Genomic DNA, 21,439 nt, shown 5'->3' with positions numbered 1-21,439 from the left:
GCTCTTCCTTAGCACGGCAGTAGTGTACCCCCTAGTATTCACCATTTCAACAGATTTCAGCTCACTTTTCTAACAGATTTTTTGCAAAAATCATTCCGAAGCTATTTTCACCTCATCGAGAGTAGTTCGTTTGGAGTTTCATGGATGGTTTGTTTTCGGCAGGTGACTTGCCCGGATTCGTATATTTCTAGGTTTACGATGGCTACACTACATACAACCAAGAACCCAGGACTCCAGAATTAGAATTTTGGCTCGAGCCCGTCAATTTATGGACGAGGGTTAAGAGAAAAAGCCAGGTCAGATACCTATTGAACCCTACGAAAGGCGCTTGAGATAGGGAACCGAGATAAGTGGGTACTTTATTAGCGGCGCCCTGTTTTATCTTCCCCTCGCAGTAAGCAAAATCAAAGCCAACTTCACCCAGTGTTGCCAACCGACTTCCCGCGGTCGATTGTTCGGCTTGGACCTCAAAACAATTTCAGTGACGGTTGGCAATCGACGATTGGGTGTCTAGGAGCTCGCGCAAGGTTAAGACCTAGCTCGGCAACTATGAAAGTGACTAAACTTATCAAATTTGCGCCACTCTACTTTTCCGTCTGTGTCATCGTTCGCAAAAGCGATTCTCACGAGTTGGCAACCGTGCTTTTCCCCCATTTAAACCTGTGTTAAATAATCGATTCTCGTGGCCTCTCAAGAATCGATTTATTTCCATAAGTTCAAATGGAGAGGATACAATGTTGCCAACTTGCTGCATCCGCCAATGTCTCCATGCAATCGTATATGAGACAATCGAGCAAAAGTAAGGTAGCTTGCCTATAGTAGACTGGCAGTACATTGGTACCGATCAGAGACGATATATAGGGTGATCCTGAAATTCCGCTCCACCCTTGAAACTTGTAGACGTATTGCCTTTTCGCGGGATGATCTCCTATACATTTGGGAACCGTAAAAGTCGACTTCTTTGACCCAGGAGCATTTACAACACTTCAAGTCACTGTCTCTATTTGTTCAAAAGTTACTGCGGTGATGTCGAGTGTTGGCGATGCAGGACTTTTGGATCACCATCACAGGAAAAAAGTGTTAAAGTTACCCCCTAAAATTGTGGTACTATCCCAAATTGTTGGATGATATGGACATTTCAAATTGCTGTTGGTGGTACCGCAACATTTTAGTTAGTAACATAATTGATTTGAGTACTACCACAAATTGGAAGTGTCCAAGTTGGGCCTTGACCCCTACCTCTTTTTTTCCGTGCTGTATTTTACAGACCCCACCACATTAACAGTCTTGGCGATATAATTAGGTGAGGCAAAATAATGGCAAAAAAGGGATCAATTACGCCTATATAGAGGGACTATTTAGCTGTTTAGTCCCTAAAAATCTCGTTTTCAAAAACTAAATTAAAGCTGAAAGTATGTAGACGTAATGTATTGCATTGCATCGCCAGTCAAATCGAACAGAAAGTTCGCATACTTTCCGCTTTAGTTTAGATTTTACAAACGAGATATTTTGGGAATGAACAGCTGAAATGTCCACCGAAGAGCATTCCGATGTCGCTAACCTTGCAAACATAAACGATCATCTAAACTAGTTTCACCTCTACTCCCAATAAACTATGAATTCAAGACGAAAATTACCGTCGCAAAGTTTACTTTTAGCAAAGAATGTACCTAAGTTGCACAATCTCAGCAACATTGAAATGCTCTTAGTTCCTTTTTGCAAAATGCGATCCAATTGGTTGTTGCTGCAAAAAAATAGTTTCCCACAACCTGCAATACAATGCTCCAGTGACCATGTAAGTTGGCCCGAGCACTAACTTTTCGGGAAGAAAGCCTTTCCCCTACCTGGTTTTTCACTTAATATCCGCCCGAGTTTCGCAATCTTCCGTTTCTCCTCATCGCAGCTTCCATCAAACCGCAATTGCCCGGAAACTATAGGACCGCACATCTTATCTGATAAAATCGTTCGCCCTGTAGACCGATTCTGGGGGGTTAGGCTAGACTAGTCGATGAGTCAACTGTTGATCCAATTTCATTACGTGAACGTAGAAGAAAAACGGGGTAAAAATTACTAATGTGTGATCAATTTTCAAGGACAATTCTGTAAATTCTCTTACGATTTTAACTAGATTAAAACGCGTAATATCCAAAATCTAAGCTCAGATTCGGATTTCTCGTGAAAAATTGATGAGATTTTATGCATCATATGTTCGAATAGCGTGAAGGAAAGAGGTTTAATGACGTAAAAAAACACTGATGTGTGATCAATTTTCAAAAACAATTCTGTAAATTCTCTTACGATTTTAACTAGATTAAAACGCGTAATATCCAAAATCTAAGCTCAGATTCGGATTCCTCGTGAAAAATTGATGAGATTTCATGTATCATATGTTATCATAACGTTGAGGAAAGAGGTTAAACAAGGCGTATAGATTCTGTCGTACTACCCGTTTGAACTACGCCGCCGCGCGGCTCGCCCGAGTGAAACTGAACGGGGAGGCGCCGCCCGGCGCTAACATTCGCGCAGTTTCATCCCGAGGAATTCCTTACGATAAATTCTTCTTCTTCCTCCTCCGCTGACCCACTGAGCACTGAGCACCCATGTTGCCACGTTGCATTCATATGCTCGAATCAGTATGTCTACGTTACGTCTCTTTCCTTCACGCTATGCTCGGGTATGATACATGAAATTGTATCAATTTTTAACGAGGAATCCGAATCTGAACTTCGATTTTGGGTATCACGCGTTTTAAGTCAAATTTTCCAAATTCGAAAATCTGAAATGACTGACGTAGCTTAAAATGCCATCTCGGCTCCTGTTTGATAGATTTTCCTGAAATTCGGTGTCAGGGTATGATACATAAAATCGCATCGATTTTTTACGAGGAATCCAAATCTGAGCTTCGATTTTGAGGATCACGTGTTTTAAATCAAAATCCGTTAAAATTCAAAAAATTCAAAATTCGAAAATTCGAAATGGCTTAAAATGCTATCTCGGCCCCTGTTCGATGGATTTGTCTGAAATTCGGTGTCAGGAGGTATTTTTCGACAGGGAACTCGAATTTTTAGTCCATTTTTTAAAATTCTCAAATTCAAGATGGCGGACGTGGGCTAAAATGCTATCTCGGTTTCTGTTTGTTCGAGTCTTGTGAAACGCGGTATCACACGGTATTTTTCAACGGAAAACTCGAATTTTTAGTCCATTTTTTAAAATTCTCAACTCCAAAATGTTGGATGTGGCCTAAAATGAGCCCCGGTTCTGGCCTCCGTTTCTGTTCGTTAGAGCATTGTGAACCGCGGGATCAGGGGTACTTTTCAACGGGAAACTCGAATTTTTAGTCGATTTTTGAAAATTCTCAAATCCAAGATGGCGGACGTGGCCGAAAATGCTATGTCGGCTCCTGTTCGATGGATTTTTTTAAAACTCGGTGTCTGAGGGTATTTTTCGACCGGAAACTCGAATTTTTACTATGTTTAAAAATTCTCAAATCCAAGATGTCGGACGTGGTCTAATATGCTATCTCGGTTTCTCTTCGTTCGAGTTCGCTGAAACTCGGTATCACTGGGTATTTTTTCGATGGGAAAAAATTTCTCAAATAGAGAAATTTCAAATTATAATTTAACACTTTATAGCAGATTAAAGATGCCAAAAAATTGAGATAAAAATTCTTCCGCTCCAAAACTCATGGCTAACAAGAAACATTCTTTGTCCATGATTACAAAACTGACAAACACCATCAGAAAATGCAATAAAAAAAAAAAAAAAAAAAAAAAAAAATGATGTGCTTCTATTTTCGATTTTTCACGGCAAGTTATATTACATGCGTGTTTTTGCCTCGTCATTGACAATTGAGTAAACCTGTGAATCAAATTGAGGATTTCATATGTTTCATGGCTTCCGTGCCGCAGATTTTCCATCAATTTCTGCGGAAAAATGACGCCTCTTTTTTACTTTCAGCCTAAAATACTTTCGAATTGTTGCATTCAACACAATTGGAACATTTATGAAATTTCATCTCTATTTTGACGCATTTTGAGGCTTCCATGATGGAAATTTCAAATGATACCAAGTGAATGAACACTGTGTTTTCATTTAAGATTCTATTAAAAGAGATGATCATCCTCGACGAAAGTTTTTCCCACTATCTTGAATTTCTGGGGGGGGGGGGCTTCTAATACTATTTTCAATTCTAAGAGGGGGCGGCCCCCCTCCTTCGTACGCCCAGGTCCTGAAAGTTGCATTTTCCTATAAATGTAAATTACGCCGGCAGCAGTGCCCGTTCACTTTTTATTGCGTGAAACATATCGAACACCGTGCGCCGCGTCAAATTCGATAGGCTGTTGGGGGAGCTGCAATCTAGCGACATGGACTGAGACGGGTATGGGGAGGCGGCCGGCGTCCACTAATTCTTGAAAAACGTGGTATAAGGGGGGAGGGGGCGCTTAGCGCCTGCTTAAAACAGTGCATAGTTTATGGCGCCCCCTTACTACATGCCTACTCTTGTATTTCTGTAAAGCCGCAAATTTAGGGTCAAGGGACGCCTGACCGTCTATGGACCAGGTGGAGTTTTTGTCCTGAAAATTTACCTTTAGACGGCAATTCTCTTCATATTTTGTCTATGGTTTTTATGCCCCCCCCCCCTTTCTCGCGGACTCTCTTTTCACTTCTCTTGCCTCCTTTTTCCTTCCATTTCCCCCCTTCTTCCTTGCTTTCACTGCCCAACCTTGTTTCCTTTTCCTTTTTTCCCCTTTTCCTTTCTTCCCTTTTTTTCCTTTTCCTTTTCCCCCCTTTTTTTCCCTCTCTTCTTCTTTCGTGGTGCCCCCCAAAGGCTGGCGCCCGTGTGCGCCGCACGCCCTAAGTCCGGGCCTGCACCGAGGCGAAATGATCCGTTTTCTACATAAAGAATTAAAATCAAAATAATATTTTAGCAAACCTGTCGGATACCTCAGTGTTTGCTTACTCCCACCGTGGATTCACCTTAACATAGGAAGTTCATCGTCCAAGTGACTGGCTGAGTTGTTCGCTGAGGTGGGATTCAGCGGTTTTGTCTATATCGGGAGTGGCGATTGCACTCTATTCTGTTTGTCAGTGTTCGTGGCGTGCGCAAGTGAAGCTAGCGCGATCTGGCAGCGATAGCGGCGATTTAATCCATGCATCGAGCATATTTTGACTGATATTGCGAAGCTCGGCTAACGGCTAATGAGAAGGCCTTGTCAAGCCGTCAAAATTAATTGGATATTGAATGGAGACACGTCCCGTACGTGTGTTGCGGGTTGCCACGTGGATCCAGAAGGGGCCCGAATCCATCCCATCGAGAGCCGACACAATGCCCACTCAAATTCCTCTCTGCGTAGATCGCCGGTGGATTATTGAGTCAGCCGATTCCAATCTATTTATTCAGTAGTACCTTATACGGCTATGGGTCTGTCAGTCATCCAATTATCGGCAGGATAAAAAATATATAAAATCAAAGGAAATAAATGAAAATAACTCACACCGGAATCTAGTTGAAGTGCGTGCTGATAAAGCCGTCAGTTTGTAAATTTCATGACAATATGCACCGATATTCATTTTTTTATCGTTCTATGCGTTTTATTTCACACTGAGTACAATGAAAACGTTTTACAAAATTTCATATTATAAAGTTTTATGAAATTTTGCATCTCTCGGTAAGGGATAGAAACTATGATTCGTCTAATAAGGTTTAATTTTAAAGTTCTGCCACGTGGCAATGAAATCCCGGCCTCCTAAAATATACAAAGAGGCCACAGTATGGAGGCTCTTCGAAATGTGTGCATGTGTAAAATCCTGAGAGAACTCAAAAAACTATATAACCTCTGTCCTGATAAATATACCCTGAATTTGTCTGGGCAGGGCTTGTTGTTTTCCTTCACCTTGATTCAACTATGCTGCGGAAAAACGATGTACGAAAGATCGAATGTTGCCAAGTCTACTCTCAGAAAAAATTATTTTTGAGGAAAGAAATGAATGTTTTTCCTAGAAATTTTCCAACTTTTTAGATCATGTTACGAAGTATATTCTCTGAAAAAATGGGAGAAAATACAAACAAACTTTCCTGAAAATTCGTGATTTGTCAAAAGAAATTTGGCAACAAGTGAAGGCTCATACGACGTTCTTAGCATTGTACAGGGTGATGATAAGAGAAAGGTCGACGTACGAAGATTAGAGTCGAGAAGGGGAGGTGTTCCGTCAGGGTCGACCGAGGGAGGGTGATGAGTGTAATTTTTCAAGTGTGTCACCAGAAAGTAATTGAACTCGAAAACGTGCCTTTGAGCAGTTTATGCCGATACACTCGAACCTCACCGAGTATGTGAGCCAACCTCACGAGACAAAGAAATTTGACGTTTGATCCTTGACGGCGGATAGGAAGGGAGGGAGATTGTGGCGCAAATCGGAAATTTTAAAGCGGGTTCAACTGTTTTTAGTTTGAATGGACCAGTGTAAAAAGTGCAAATTTAAGCATTCTGATACGTGTTACTTTTCGGTGACGTTTAGTGCGCAATATGACTCATGTAAACTTGCCTATAGAGTCAAGCAAAGCTGCCTCAATTAGTGTCCCGCGCGACTAACACTCAAGGATTTTCATCATAACGCCTGGATGCAACTATTCGGGCTCCACGGATGTTATTGTTGCATATGCACGGAATTGAAGGCGTTTTGTCACTCCAGGCACTGACCTTTCACCCGGTTTCGCGTTCGCGAACACGAAATCGAACGGCATCTGCCTAACTAGTGGTTACGAGTCGTGCGATGCTTTTAGTTTTCAAATCCTAATTTTTAGCACCTTACAATGAGCAATTAACTTGAGATGGCCGCATAGTGTAATGTCAACATCAAATATAAAAAAATCTGTGGCAAAACATTTTTTCGTCAACTAAAAAATTGTTCGTAACGTTTTACCTTTTAACCCAGATCATATATCACCTTGGAGCATAAAAAAATCACGGTGCCGTATCAAATTCTAGAAAATTGTCGAAATTCAGCCACCCTAGAGATCCCCTCCATTACGGCGTCAACTTCAAAAGCTATTTTTGAGCTTGGGAGCTCGTTTCAGAGAAAACCAGTGACTCCACCGTATTTCTTGCGAAGAGGGTATACTTGGCAGTGGAATCTCCAAATGTTGAGGCAAAATAAATGTTAAAACCTCATAAACATAATATAAAATTTAGAAACTAACCCTTTAATATTTTAAAGTTACACTTACACCCGAAGGAAAATAATAGATAAATCCTCCTATAGTAGCAAAAATGATTTAAGCATGAGCTCGAGTGTGCATAAGGACCCGTTGAATCGCCAAGAGTAAAAGTTCTCACCTGTCACTAAAATATTACATAGTGATTTCTGCATGACCCGACGGGAAGAATTTTGCAAAAATCCGTTAGCAATCAGCGTATTAATATTTGTTTGATACAAGCCCTATTATTTAGCCAGTCTTATGGCAAGTACACAGTACAGGAGCCCTATTTAAGCCCATCCACTCGTGAACTATTATGTCCCGATCATATGATGCACATACACGCATACATTAACCCGAACAGGAGCAGGGCATCATAAACACTCCCTAGTCCGGGCTGGTAGAATGTGCGCGGCCGAGGATGAAGCGCCGTTTTATGGAAGAGAACAGTAACTCCATTTCGACATGAGCCGCGGTTCGAACGAGCTCCTGTGCGTCTCGAGGCTCGCTCATGGATGGAGTTACTGCCCTTTTCCGCGACCCGGGAGTGTAGGACAACGGGATCGGCCGTAAACCGTGAACGATGAGCGATAACCGTGCAGAATGGAAACACAACTACGGAGTAATACAATGTGGAGCTTGCAGGTATTGTGACCCGCCGCCGGCACCGACGCCGCGTCCGTCGCGTCGCGGCGAGGGTTTTTCCGCGCACGCCTCTACCGACGTGCAACGGAAAAGCGCCGTATGAACATTCGGATGTCGCCAAATTTCCTGCGATAAAATATTTATTGATAAGGACAGCTATGATTAGTACCTATATTGAGAGAGTATGGCCACTGGGCCCCATGGAGAGGCTTAGGACCCAAAAATGGCGGTGCTTTGTTTTGGTTTTTGTGAATGGGAGGGGGGTCATTGCCAACTTTTGACGGTTTTTACCAACCACATTTGCTGCCAACCTTACTACATCTAAGATAATTTTTCTCAAAAATTGCACACGATTAGCCTTAAAAATATGTAAAGAAGTAGCAGTAGTGCATTTAGGTAAATTTCTCGTTACGATAAACAAAGAAAACGACATTTGGAGTCATTTTGCATTACATTAATTTATGGCGTCCACCATTTTTGGGTCCTAAGGGCTCCATTCAGCCTAAGATGGCTGAGCCAATCAGAGGTGGTATGGTAACACCAGTGGCCATACTCTCTCAATATAGGTACTCTAGCTATGATCAGTTTTCATTGGAATTTTAGGAACAACCGGAAAAAATTGCGTGTAGAAGTTCTAAGGAAAAAATAGTGGGTATGATATCCGATCGACATAAGTCTATTGAGAAAGAAAAACGTGAACTGATCGACAGCGACTCGAAAAACCGACGGATTTCGTGAATTGATCGACAAAACTTGTGAGTCTATCGACAAACCCGTGATTCGATCGACGAATCATGACATCCATTGAAATGGTCTTCACCTCATGTACATTCGGGCCGCTTCTGGGTTACCAGATTGCGCCCTTTCCAGTGCCTGTTCGAACTCTCCCGCGATGTCAACCATGTACCTATAACTACATACCCGTTTTCGGCCTTATGGGTAATGACGCCATTCTGGTACAATCTCCGCGGAAAATTTCGATTTTTTATCTGCATCTGGTAACTTCGTAACAAGTTATTCGTGAAATGTCTTCTCTGCACTTTGTACAGTCCTAACTAAATCTCTCCGGATCTGCTTTCACGCTGGATTTCGAAGAGCATTCCACATTTTCCGTTGCGCACCATAAAGTCATGCTCCATTCCTTTGGTGAACTTTCCAATAGCCTTCTTTAAATTTCCTAATTCTCTGGTTCATCGAATTGCGGACCCTTTTGTACTTTTCATATTCTTCTGGAGTGGGATTAGATTTATACTGTAAAAATGCTTCCTTCTTAGACCTTGCAGCATCTCTGACTTCATCACAAAACCAGGGTGTCCGGGTATCTGTGCGATTTCTGTTTACTTTTCGCCATCCTACTGCCTCACCAGCTGCTTCCAGCACCTTCGATTTTACATGCCGCCACAGCTCATTTGCTGTCAAATCTTCATCTGGCACACTCTCCAACTTTCCATGCAGCCTGGAGCGATAGAAGCTCCTGATGCTGGGGTCGGACATCTTTTCAGCACAAAGTTTTTCGAAAATCACCGGTTGCTGTTTTCGCTGACTGAAATCGATTCTTAGTTCGCATAACACTAAGCCGTGCTGAGTACCAGCATCTGCGGATGACAAGGTGCGAACATCTAGGATCTGCTGTGGATGTACATGCCGATTACTGATGATGAAATCAATCATCGATGCTTGGCCTCTCCGATTGGTCCAGGTAATTTTCTGTTGTAACGGGTGATCAAAAAACGTGTTATTAATCCTCAATTCATTTATGGCGCAAAACTCAATGAGTTCCTCACCGCTGTCATTCAAGGTGGGCTCATTGAATCTATTTTTGATCCCAGGTACAACATTATTCCCAACACGAGCATTCCAGTCACCCATCATGACTAACTTTTCCCGAGCTGGTATTGTGTCGATGACTTTTTGTAAAGACTCATAAAACGTATCTCGCTCTGGCTTCCCTCTACTCGTATCTGGCGCGTAAATTGATATCAGATTTAATTTTTCTCGGCCTAAGTAGATGATAACTTTTAGGATCCTTTCGCTTATATAATCGATATCAATGATATTATCAATGAGGTTCTTATGAACCAACATTCCAACGCCGGCGTGTGCTCTTTCACTCTTGTCGACGCCTTTATATATGAGCAGGTAGTTGCCCCTCATTACACTTCCAGCTCCTTTCCTCTTGGTCTCACTCAGCGCACAGATGTCGATCTTCTTTCCATCCAATTCAATAATAACTTCTTGCTCCTTATTTGTTAATGATGTCACATTCCAAGACGCAATTCTCAATTTTTGAGCCGCTTTTGTCCATTTGTCCGTTATCCTTAAATCTTTGGGTCGAAAGTCCTTTCTATTCTGATACCGAGGCTTTTTATTTCTCCTATGAGCAAAAACGGGTCTTTTTACCGGAGGCAGGTTGCTAGCCTTACCTCCGAACCCTCCTCCTTAGCCCGGGCTTGGGACCGGCAGTACCGTCGAGGAGACGGCACAGGCGGAGTACTCTAGCTATGATTAGTTTTCATTGGAATTTTAGGAACAACCGGAAAAAATTGCGTGTAGAAGTTCTAAGGAAAAAATAGTGGGTATGATATCCGATCGACATAAGTCTATTGAGAAAGAAAAACGTGAACTGATCGACAGCGACTCGAAAAACCGACGGATTATTCGTGAATTGATCGACAAAACTTGTGAGTCTATCGACAAACCCGTGATTCGATCGACGAATCATGAATCCATTGAAAGGCTCACCTCTGTATTTTTTTATTTTATCGATCCATGTCGATCCATGTCGATCCATGTCGATCCAATCGACACCAGCGGGGCGATTATTGAAATGATATCGACTGTATGTCACCGCTTTGTCGTGTCGCGCCATCGACTGAGTGGCTCTTAGTCGATGACACGACACGACAAAGCGGCGACATAGAGTCGATATCATTTCAATAATCGCCCCGCAGCTGGTTTTTTAATTAACTGTCGATCAAATTGGTGTCAACCGAATCACTGTCAAACGGCTCACGTTTTTACGTTTCAATCGATGGAATCGACACCTGTTTTTTATTGTCGATCGCTTCAAGTTTTTGTTTTTCAATCGATTTATGTTTTTTTCATTTTTTTCAGGCGACGGAGAGGGCGTCCAGCCAAACGGTGGGTAGAGGGCATCCTTGAAGAGATGGAGAGATGCCAGCTTCCGGCGGATCTCTACCATGACAGATTCCTGTGGAGAGTAGGCGTCGCAGAGCGCCCTAGCGCGCCGTAAAAGCGGCTTATACATACATAAATATCCCACGAGGTAAAATCCTGCGCTTTACCGTACCTAGAGCCCCATCCCCCCTTCAGCCCTAATCAAGGCAGCCCCAGGTAACTGCTGTTTGAGACCATCAAACTCGGGTCACCTGGCCGGGAATCGAACCCGGGATCTCTCGATCATAGAGCAACCGCTACACCCCATGAGGACGAAAGACGTCGATTGAATCATCGACATCTGTTTTTTCATTGTCGATAGGTTCACGTTTTTGTTTTCCGATCGATTCACGTCGATCGAATCCATGAATTAAAATCGTATTTTACTGGACCAAATCTGGCAACTCCTCGGGGTTCTTACGGCGTTTTTCCCGAGCATGACGGCTCACGGGTGCAAGGCTCGTTAACAAAGCGTTTCCAGGAATAGGGTAGTATCTGCTCCACATTCAAGTGTTTTCCACGGGTGGTCGGGGGGGGGGGGGGGGGGTGTCCGTGCGGCTCAAGTGAAGATTGGCGGCATAACGTGTTTTTCCAGCGTGAAAACAATCCCGACTCGCCCGACCCGACATGAAAACTAAATTAACCGTGCTTGCAGTTCATGTCATATCCCCGACTTCTAATCAACTTTCGGTCCGCTCTCGGTGTCGGCCCGTCATTGTTTCGAAAATGCTGACCATCGATAAGAGTGGACCTCGAGTGCGCGAAAAACTGAAGCGGAACAAACCGACGGACGACGCGACGATCAAAAACTCTTTTTGTCCTCGTGACGGGATTCGTCCGTCGCACGGTGGATCGAGTCAATCTGAAAGGTTGGACATGAAATTTTATATTAAAACTGCAAATTTTGAAGTTTAATTCGCCAAATTTTAAGGTTTAAGGAGTGCTTCTAAAAGAAAATTTTACGAGAAAACCACTGGTACCGCTTTAAAGACCTCTACGTTTTGTAATGATAGACTTTCGAGCTTTTACAGTTTCAATATTTTGTCCGACTTCTCGCATTGATTCGTTCCGTTGTGCGTCATGACCGGGTGCCCCAATCTACTTCCACTCGATTAGCTCGCCGTTCATGTTCGCTTCGGCGTTTTGTCGTTTCCTAGACGAAAGAACGTAACTGTATATCGGTAGCGATTCCAGCAAGTTAGCAGCACTGTTGATACTCCATTTAAATCCGTTGAATATATCGATTCTAGATGTGACAGGCTGGCTCTGCTTTTTGAAATGTCTGTTCAACAAACATTTGAATGGAGAAAAAAGAGTGTTGCCAACTTGCAAAAATCGCCACTACTGCATTCCAAAGCCGCATAATTTCCACTTGCAGATTAAAATGTTTTGATTAGCGATTAACTCGTCGATTGAGAGCAATATTTTCGATTCAATCGATTAATCCATTGTTAAAATTTCAATGATTTAGTTAATCGAATATTTCACTGATCAATCAAAAATTAAAAACTTCCCGGCTCTGAGGTCAAATTTTTAAAAATAAACTCAAACTCAATTCTGGGGCGCAGATTGCTATTTTGAAAATTCATCTTTCAAAATATATCCATATTAATCGATCAAATAATTTGTAAATTTTAGTTTCATTTGATTATTAATCGATTACTGAATTTTTGATTCGCTCTAAAAGTTCGCCGTAGCTCGTTTCAATTTCATGTTAAAAACAAATTTCGATGGCTAAAGTGCGATATCATTTCCTTTTTCGATGTTGCAGACTTCCTGTCATACTTTACTTTTCCTTTGAAAAAGTAGTCGATGTAAATTATTGAAAACTTTTTTGATTTTTCTTTTCTGTTAGGAGAATATTCTGCATAAATTTCAGACTATGGAGTTGGTTTGTTTTTCTTTGAAAAAATAAAATAGGATCGGAAATTTTGAAACACCGCAATCAAGATACATGGTCTCGCACTTTGGCCATCGATCCATAAAGAATAAATCGGTTTATAAAGATCCATGTAATTTCGTTCAATTGTAAGTTCACATAAAACAATTTACTTTATCTTTGATTTTTATTTCCACTCTGAGTTCCTTCATCCCACTTTTTTAAACTGATCGTGGGTTTACAACAATGGATCAAGGCGGCATAATGAGGGTGTACATTAAGGGAATCTTTAGAATTCGGTGGCGGATCAATAAGAGAGGGGGAGAGCGGAGGGTGGAGGCACTTAAGCGCCGTCTCGCAAAATACACATTAAATTCACCTCATTTTTGATGAAGCCTCCCTCCTTTTGACTACAAGAACTAGAGCGCGAGAAATGCGGGCATCCTCGGCTTGCGTCTCTATCACTCCGACTTCAAATTAAAATAGTTTTCGAGAGGGAGCTTTTATAATCACAATAAAAGTACATGAGCGATAAAGCGCCCTCACCCCGAAATATAATTTGGATGGATATTAAAGTCTCGTAAAAAAAATTGTATAATTCGTCAAATCTCGCTTCATAATATTTCTTCACCTTCCGGCCAAAGCATCACAAGCGCCGATAGAGCAGTTGCACCGGTCAAAGAATCGTGTTTAATGCTTGATTCTAGTGGATTAGCTAAAGATAGTAAGATCCTTCCAAGCACAACCTTTCTACGTTCGATATTAAATGACACAAACTAATTGCGGTAGACGCACGGATCGTAATACAGTATGTTGGGATTTTATAGCCGACGTGCACTAACAATCAGCTGAAAATCTCAATACAGAGGGAAAAAACTCACACACAAGCACAATTTTCCCTTGAAGAGATATATGCACTGGGAAAAAAAAAAAAAAAAAAAACACATTGGATCTAGAGTCCAGACTCTTAAAAATATCGACAAGAAAAAGTACTCTTGATTCAATCAGAATCTAGCTTAAATCAAGAACCAAACCTCTTAATTTAAGCGGATTTCGTTTTAATTCAAGCAAAAATCCGATTGAATCAAGAGTATTTTTTCTTGTCAATGTTTTCAAGAGTCTGGATTCTAGATCCAATGTGTTTTTTTTCCGGTGCGCTGTTTGGTGCAACACTACACTTGTGCCTGTGTGCGAGCTTTTGCCCTCTGTATTGAGATTTTCAGCTTTATGCTGATTTTTAACGCACGTTGGCTAAAAACTTCCAACATACTACAATATTAAATGAGGCTTCAGTATGTTGGTTAATGACATCATACACCGGGTGATTACACCTTCGGTTTCTTCCACCTTGCGTTTATCAATCAGTGAGTCACACATTTGCACTGAACGATTCACTAGACGTGCAGGTGTGCAGCACTGAGGACGGCGCTGGATGCGACTATTCCAGCTCGATCGCTGTCCGTGTTACATAAACAAAAAATTGAAGGCGCGATTGCCGCCCGCTGCGCACCGCGCCGGATCAAGTCGACAAGGAGACGGCCTTGCTGTGTTGCTCTTCCTATTTTTTCATATTTTTAAGTATTCCTGCTGTTTACTTGAGAGTATAAGAAGAGACATTAATCGTGGATTTGTTAGCGTTAAATTCATTTTAAACAAATTGAAAACAAATGAACGAACAATAGCACCTGAAGAAAAGCTGACGAAGAGTTTAAATTTAGCAATGAGGAACCTCTGAAAAAGTGCATGTTCTGGAAAAATAAATGATGACTATGGACTTTGAAATATTCCAAACACTTTCGGAAACATCATAAAATAATTTGTAAGATATTTATATTGTGTATAGTCCATGTACCTCTGTTTGCAACGTTGCAGACTTACCGTATACTATGTTTGTCAAAATAAAGCCAAGAAGTCCAGGAAGTTTTTTTTATTGAAAAACTATTCAACCTAATTTCGTGAAAATTTCAGTGATTTTATCTCATTGTTAGCAGGATATTCTGTATTTTCAAGCTACAATGCTAACTTGTTTCTCTTCGAAAAAATAAACTGGAAGCGGCGATTTGGAAACACCGCAATAGAGATACGTGATCTCGTACTTTGGCCATCGATGTCCAACGTAGACCATTGATTCGATTCCCCGTATACAACCCCTGATTCCGACCAAAGGGAAAATAAGATTAAAGTCGACGGTTTCACCTTTTTCCTGCGAGCCGGAGCTGGGTCGTGTGAAATGAGATGAGAAAAAGTGTAAAATATCAGTCTCGGTCTTCCTGTTGCGAGACTGAGGCCGTGGTCCGGGGGGGGGGGGGGTGTCCCGCGAAATTGATGGTGAAAATTTATCATTCCGCCCGAAAAGGCGCGGCTCAACCGAGCAATCCTGCCACGCTAAAGAGAAACGTCGCATAAACACTCAAACGTTGCCCAAACTCAGCTGAAAAAATATTTATTTTAGAGGGGATTTAAGAATATTTCTTTTAACTTTTCAGGTGGTTTGTATCGATTTGCGAGTAACATTCTCTGCAAAATTGGGGGTGGAACCCTCACAGATTTTCCTGAAAATTCGCACGATATCGAAGGAACCTCGGAAACGTCGGAAGGTCATACCGCGTTTTTCCTTCACAAGGCAGTATCTGCGAGCTCACCTTGCTCGTCCTTGTGGTGCCGATGAACAGCGAGCCGATTATTGAAATTGATAGACAAAGCAATAGACAGTGCAGTACAGAGAGAAAACAGAGCAATCCTATTGATGGCAGCGATTGAAATGGACTAGGAAGTAATATATAGCCTATTTACCAGCAACCCGTGTCAGACCCATCCATCATTCTCTCTTTTAATATATGAGAACCACCCGCTTCAACAAATGGGATCGCTCCATTTTCGTGGATATTAACAGCCGGACTGAATGGATAAACGCAACGATTTTTCCGGAGAATAATTATCCACGTGTTGATGTCAATGGAACAATGGCAGTGTGATGTCTGTGAAGATACGAGAATTTTCCACGATGAGATGTGATTCTTTTATTTTCCTCGTGTTTCGAGAATATACCTCCTTACATGCGGAGACATATGGACAACGGTGGCCTACCGGTACCTACTCAAACCGTAGGGACATACACAATCGTTTAAACGCGGAAAAATATACCTACGTTATTACATTCGACTGGGCGATGGATCGAAAGAATCGAAAATTTTCCGGGATTTCTCGAGGGAAAATGATATCATTCCCTCCCCCGACTTTCGAGGATTTATCGATGCACCTCCATCGATATAGGCAGTCAAACTGGCTGAAGACGCAATACTTTTTCCTTAGAAAAACTATTCCTTCATTGTAGTAGGTGATTATGCGACAGATAGAATGAATCGAGAGTTTTCTTGGTCTCTGCAGCTGAATGAGATTATTTTATTTTTTCAATGGTAGAATAGAGGAAAAAGAAGAAGAGGAGATCGGCATGAATAGATCTAACAATAAGTAGAAAAACATTAACTGATTGGCATCGATGATATCAATACGGAATTGATGGACAAATTATGCAAAAGTGATTCGTTATGTTTCTCAATCGAATCATGTCGATCGAGATGATCTGGGTCTATTTCCCCGATGAATCCCGGAAAATTATAGTCAGTTGATGAAAAGATTACTTGTTAAAATCATAATTTCTTGCGCTGCATCTAGATCCATGACTTCATCCATGGGTTTTTTGCTAGCAAAAAATAAACATACAAGATATAAAGGAAGGATGATGCTTATTTTTCTGATGAATAACGAAAGACGATTTAGAAAATTGGGCATCAGTGGATGTAGTTAGGCTTATTTGGTTAAACCCGCCCAATTATTGATGAAAAACGTTCGGCTCGGACGCGGAGAATTATGCGGCTTTATATCGTAAGGGCGCATCTCATTTGCCACATGGAACCTGCTTTCCATATAACTCCATGCTTATCGAGGCTCAGACGGAATTTGAGTTATACGCCCTTGCGTCAGAGGATTGACGAGTTTTGCGGCTTTGTGAGGAGTAATTAATTAACTGGTAGAGCTGATGAGCTCCTGAAAGTCCAATTCATAGCATGCGTAAACGGCTTTTATTTTATAAAAATAATGCAGTGCTGGGATACCTCACTTCAACTGAATCAAGTATACAGAGAGGAAGCTCAACACAAAATTTTGCTTAATAAGAGAAGTAACACAAAAAGAAACCAGAACTTCGGTTGACCATGAGGTTTCGAGTCTCTTCGTTGTTTCCTGCGCTAAATTGACCGCAAACTGTACCAAAATCAACAACAAATTTGGGTTGGTTTGTGCCTCACTTCCTATTTTAACCAAAAGTAAAATAGGAACAAAAATATTTTTATGAAGTGTAAAAGTTACTTTTAAAAGTCAACGTTTAAATTTGCCTAAATGATGACCGATACCCAAAAATTTGAGCAACTAAGCCCCCTGGTAAAAATTGGCAGTAGAGTCTGTGTTCCAAAATACCGTAGACCTACAGCCGGCTGTAAGATTTCCAATAGCTTCTATAGCCGGCAACACAATTTCTTATAGCCTTTTATAGCCGATGGCGATTAAGCAACAGCCTAGCGATAAAGTGTATGCTAAACGTTACTAATTACGGATGCTAGTACTTAGTGAGTTTTTGGACTACCCTTCTCTTTTTGGGCCGCAGTATCTTGATTTATTTTGCGAGGAAAGCTCCGTACTTTTGAAGGATGCCTGTCATTCCTAATATGTTGGAGCGCCTTCAATTTCGTATGATACTGTGCAATACCTCTGGTGTGAAATAGTTGCTTCAAGCGCCGCGGTACGCTGCGGCGCGGCGGGTGGGCAGCCAGCGCTGAACGCGCATTGGCGCCTACAAACCTAACAGGGATACTTCACGCATTGCGCAATGCGTGAAGTATCCCTGTTAGGTTTGTAGGCGCCAGTGCGCCGCCGCTCTGCTTTGTGTTAGGCTCTAATATTTAATCTCGCGGAGTCAGCGTTTTTCAACTCATGACTTTGAAATGTTTGCACACTCTGTATGGATTATTCTCATTTTAATTGATGAAACAAAATTTGTAGTAAAGGAAAATATAATGTGCGTTTTGTAAATATTAAGGTGATTCCGTACAAACTTAAGGATTTACAAAGCGCAAGAATTTCTACACAATTTCTTATAGCCTTTTATAGCCGATGGCTATAAAAAGCAACAGTCAGGCGATAAAGTGTAAAGCCCGGCTGTCCGACTGTATAATTTATTATCGCTTCGTGTAGCCCGGCCGTATGATTTTTTCCACTTTCTACAGCCAGCTGTATGATTTTCTATCGTCCTCTTCAGTCGGCTGTAAGAACTCCCATAGTATTTTGAAACGCAGCTCCTATCGCCAATTTTTACCAGGGCCTAGCCTAATTTGCAAAAACTCGTGTGGCAAAATGCTCGATCTGGCATGTATCAGTCATCATTTGGCGACTTTTATTCGATTTTTTTTTTCAACAAGTTGCTCATTAATCATCATTAGACGCAAAATAACTTTGGCCTCCGAATTTCACTCATACTTCGCTCAAATACATTGTTTAGAGTGTTAGTGCGGGATGTTCAGCTAGAATCTCTCTGTAAATTACAAAATCTTTGATGAAGTTCTTTTGGTTGGCAGAACTCACTACCATTCCAAGGGAAAACGCGTATGAAAGCAGAACTAAAAGTTGAAAACCAAAAATGCCAAATCTCCACCAATAAAATATTAATTTATGCGGAAATATGTTAATATATTTTTCCTGGAAATTGTTTGATACTTTAGATAAAGTTACACATAATTTTCTGTAAAAAATTGGAGAAAAATGTATGCTTAAGTGTCCCGGGAAATTCATGTTTCATCTAAGCAATTTTGGCAACGTCCGAAGGCTCATGCGCTATTCTTCCCTCCAGTAAGGCAGTATAGACGCTATTAGTAGTGACTTCACCATACGGGTTCTCCATTATATCAAATTGGATCCAAACAATAACAAATACATAACCCATTTCAATGCTACCAATGAGAATAAGTCGATGTACATCGCTTTTCTGTGACGTGGCACTAAGCGTCTATAGAGAAGCACACATATTGACAGGTTATTCGTGCCTTCGATTGACCAACGGGTGTTTATTTTTAGCTTTTTCGTCCCCGATGCCCGTGAATTTTCTCGTGAATTTGTCTTCCCTTAGTTCATTTCTGGCAAAGCGAATGAAACCCGATTTCCCCAGGTATCGCTTTTGCTCTAATTTTGGCGCGGATAAACATTTCTGTCTATGAAAACCACGGGTTGTTTTTGGAGCGTATAATGGTGACAAACGTCAGCAGCGGCTATGATTTTTAAGAGGTGAGGGAATCAGTTTACTCAATTGCGTAAGGCATGTCAAACAAATTGACAGGATTTCATCTTTTCTTCGACAATCGGCAAAAATATCCGTGCATCAATTGCCAAATTCTCAAACGAGGGGCCGTCTTGTTCTCCAACGTAAAGCGATGAAAATTTAAATCCGCATATAGTTCTGGCGCGCGAGCAAAGTGGGGTACACATTTTTTCTCGCCCACTTAGATAAATGTTTGCTTTTTCGGACTAGCAATGAATTGCATTCTAAACATTGCATTGGTCAGGGTTCCCAATTTTTCGAACTGTCTGTAGATTTTTTTTATCAATGCCGTTCAAAGATGCTCACATCATATGGACGTATTTATGTAAGGAGCTATGTTACACACAAATCCTATGCTTATAGTTCCTTCTAGCATGAATACGTCCGTCACCCAAATACTCAGAACTAGGATCTTGAGAGAGTAAAAACTTAATTTTTTAAACCTAATGAAAACACTCCTTGCTACCTTTTACCTCCTCACTACCTTTTTACTAATTGATTAAAATTTGATTTTTTCTTTGTTTTTATTATAAGTATTGTTGTATTAGGAGTTACCTATACATTTTAGAATTTTAAAATTATTTATGAGTTTATGAAATCGTAACCATAAGTTCCAATCATGTTGATTAACATTCCTAATCCAATGATTCGCTCTGTAAATATTACAGTTCAAAAGTATAATATGGTGTGATTTTCCAAGTTTATAATTTCATTATTAATGTAATGTACCTGAGAAAGACAGGACGTTTCAAGCCGTCATAACTCATTATTAGATGCAAAAACAATACAGATTTATGAAGAATTGAGCGGCAACACGATTCCATTTGTTATCGAGTCGTCATTCCGCTGATCAAAAATATTTTGCTTTTCCGCCTGAAAACTGAATCTGTGGTGAAAGTAAATGATAACCCGAGCAAGACTCAAGAGACGTCCTGTCTTTTGAGTTTTCCTCCAAAATGTTTGTCTAATTTACCGATATTTTCAGTTTGCACTCTCGTCATCTGTCGCTCACTAAACATCATTTCATTTTCTCGAGAGTCCTCAAAGTAAATACTTAATATTTATTTCCACTTTTGGTTCATAGCCGTGCAAAATGTCTTACTTCTTTCTTGGTCTCAGGCGAAAATATCTACTCTGAAAGCATGGGCTCTTCTTTTTACCAAGCTTTGTGGCCATGGATAGATATTGAAGCGAGAACTTTCTCATTTCCGGAAAGAGGAGTGTTCTCGAGGAATTCCCAGTTGAGATCTACTTCCCCGATAGAAACTTTGATCGATATGCATGCACACTTTTGTATATGCAGTGTTCATTGACATTCGAAGACGTGCGTTTTTAAATTACTATTTGTATATGTATACATCGATGGCCAGAGTGCGAAACCACGCCGTTATACGACGCTACAGACTTCCCGCAATACCTTATTTTTTCTTTAGAGAGCTAGTCAACGTAATTTCCTGAAAACTTCCTTGATTTTTCCGCTCTGCTACTTCGCAAAATATTTTGTATAGATTTTAAGCTATGAAATTGACCTACTTCTCCTTGAAAAAATAGATTAGGAGCAAACATTCTAAAACACTACCGTAATGGAGATCGTATTGTCGCACTTTGGCCGACGATATCAGTGGAAACTCTAAAAAGTTGACAATGCTGTTGATATTCCATTTGAATCCATTGAATAAATCTATTCTTGGTGCGATAAGCTGCATCACCAAGACTGTGGAACATGCACATGAACGGAGAAAAAAATTGTTGCCAACACAAGAATCGCCACTTGATATTTAAGATTACTCTGTCATGCTAAAGAATTTCAATATGCGACCTTCTAAATGTTACCAAATTGATCTTTATAAATTACTGAATGTTGAAAAAATTTGTGAATATTTTTACGTAAATCTTTTACAGACACAAACTTTAATTTCGAGCCAAACTACAACAAAACGAAGCAAAACGAAAAACTATAAAGATTTTCCAAAATCATTTTTTTCGAAAATATTTGATAATGCCTGAATGTTCATACGCCGTTTACACTATTTATTTTCGACTGAAACGTTACACGCCACTTCTCATGTTTTATTTTATTTCATGGTTTTCTTTTAGAATATACGTACAAACGTAACATACGTGAACGTAATTTGAAGTAAGTCCACTACTGAGTGGCGAATGGTGGTCGAGGGTA

General features: G+C 40.8%; 2 protein-coding genes across 2 annotated transcripts in view; both read right to left on the bottom strand.

The window, feature by feature from the left end:
* The window catches only part of SK (small conductance calcium-activated potassium channel), a 398,226-nt gene that overhangs the window by 374,385 nt on the left and 2,402 nt on the right, over positions 1-21,439 (bottom strand). The window lies entirely within an intron of this gene.
* Positions 8,969-9,994, bottom strand: LOC140223916 (craniofacial development protein 2-like). Its single transcript, XM_072296424.1, has one exon. The coding sequence runs from the start codon at positions 9,992-9,994 to the stop codon at positions 8,969-8,971; it is 1,026 nt and encodes a 341-aa protein (XP_072152525.1).

The sequence above is a fragment of the Bemisia tabaci genome, chromosome 2, assembly GCF_918797505.1.
Source record: "Bemisia tabaci chromosome 2, PGI_BMITA_v3".
NCBI lineage: Eukaryota > Metazoa > Arthropoda > Insecta > Hemiptera > Aleyrodidae > Bemisia > Bemisia tabaci.
The sequence above is the reverse complement of the archived record's forward strand: the minus strand, read 5'-3'. Positions and strand labels throughout refer to the sequence as shown.

Coding starts and splice junctions, on each gene's coding strand:
- LOC140223916 (XM_072296424.1), bottom strand. CDS start 9,994: ATGAGGGGCAACTACCTGCTCATATATAAAGGCGTCGACAAGAGTGAA.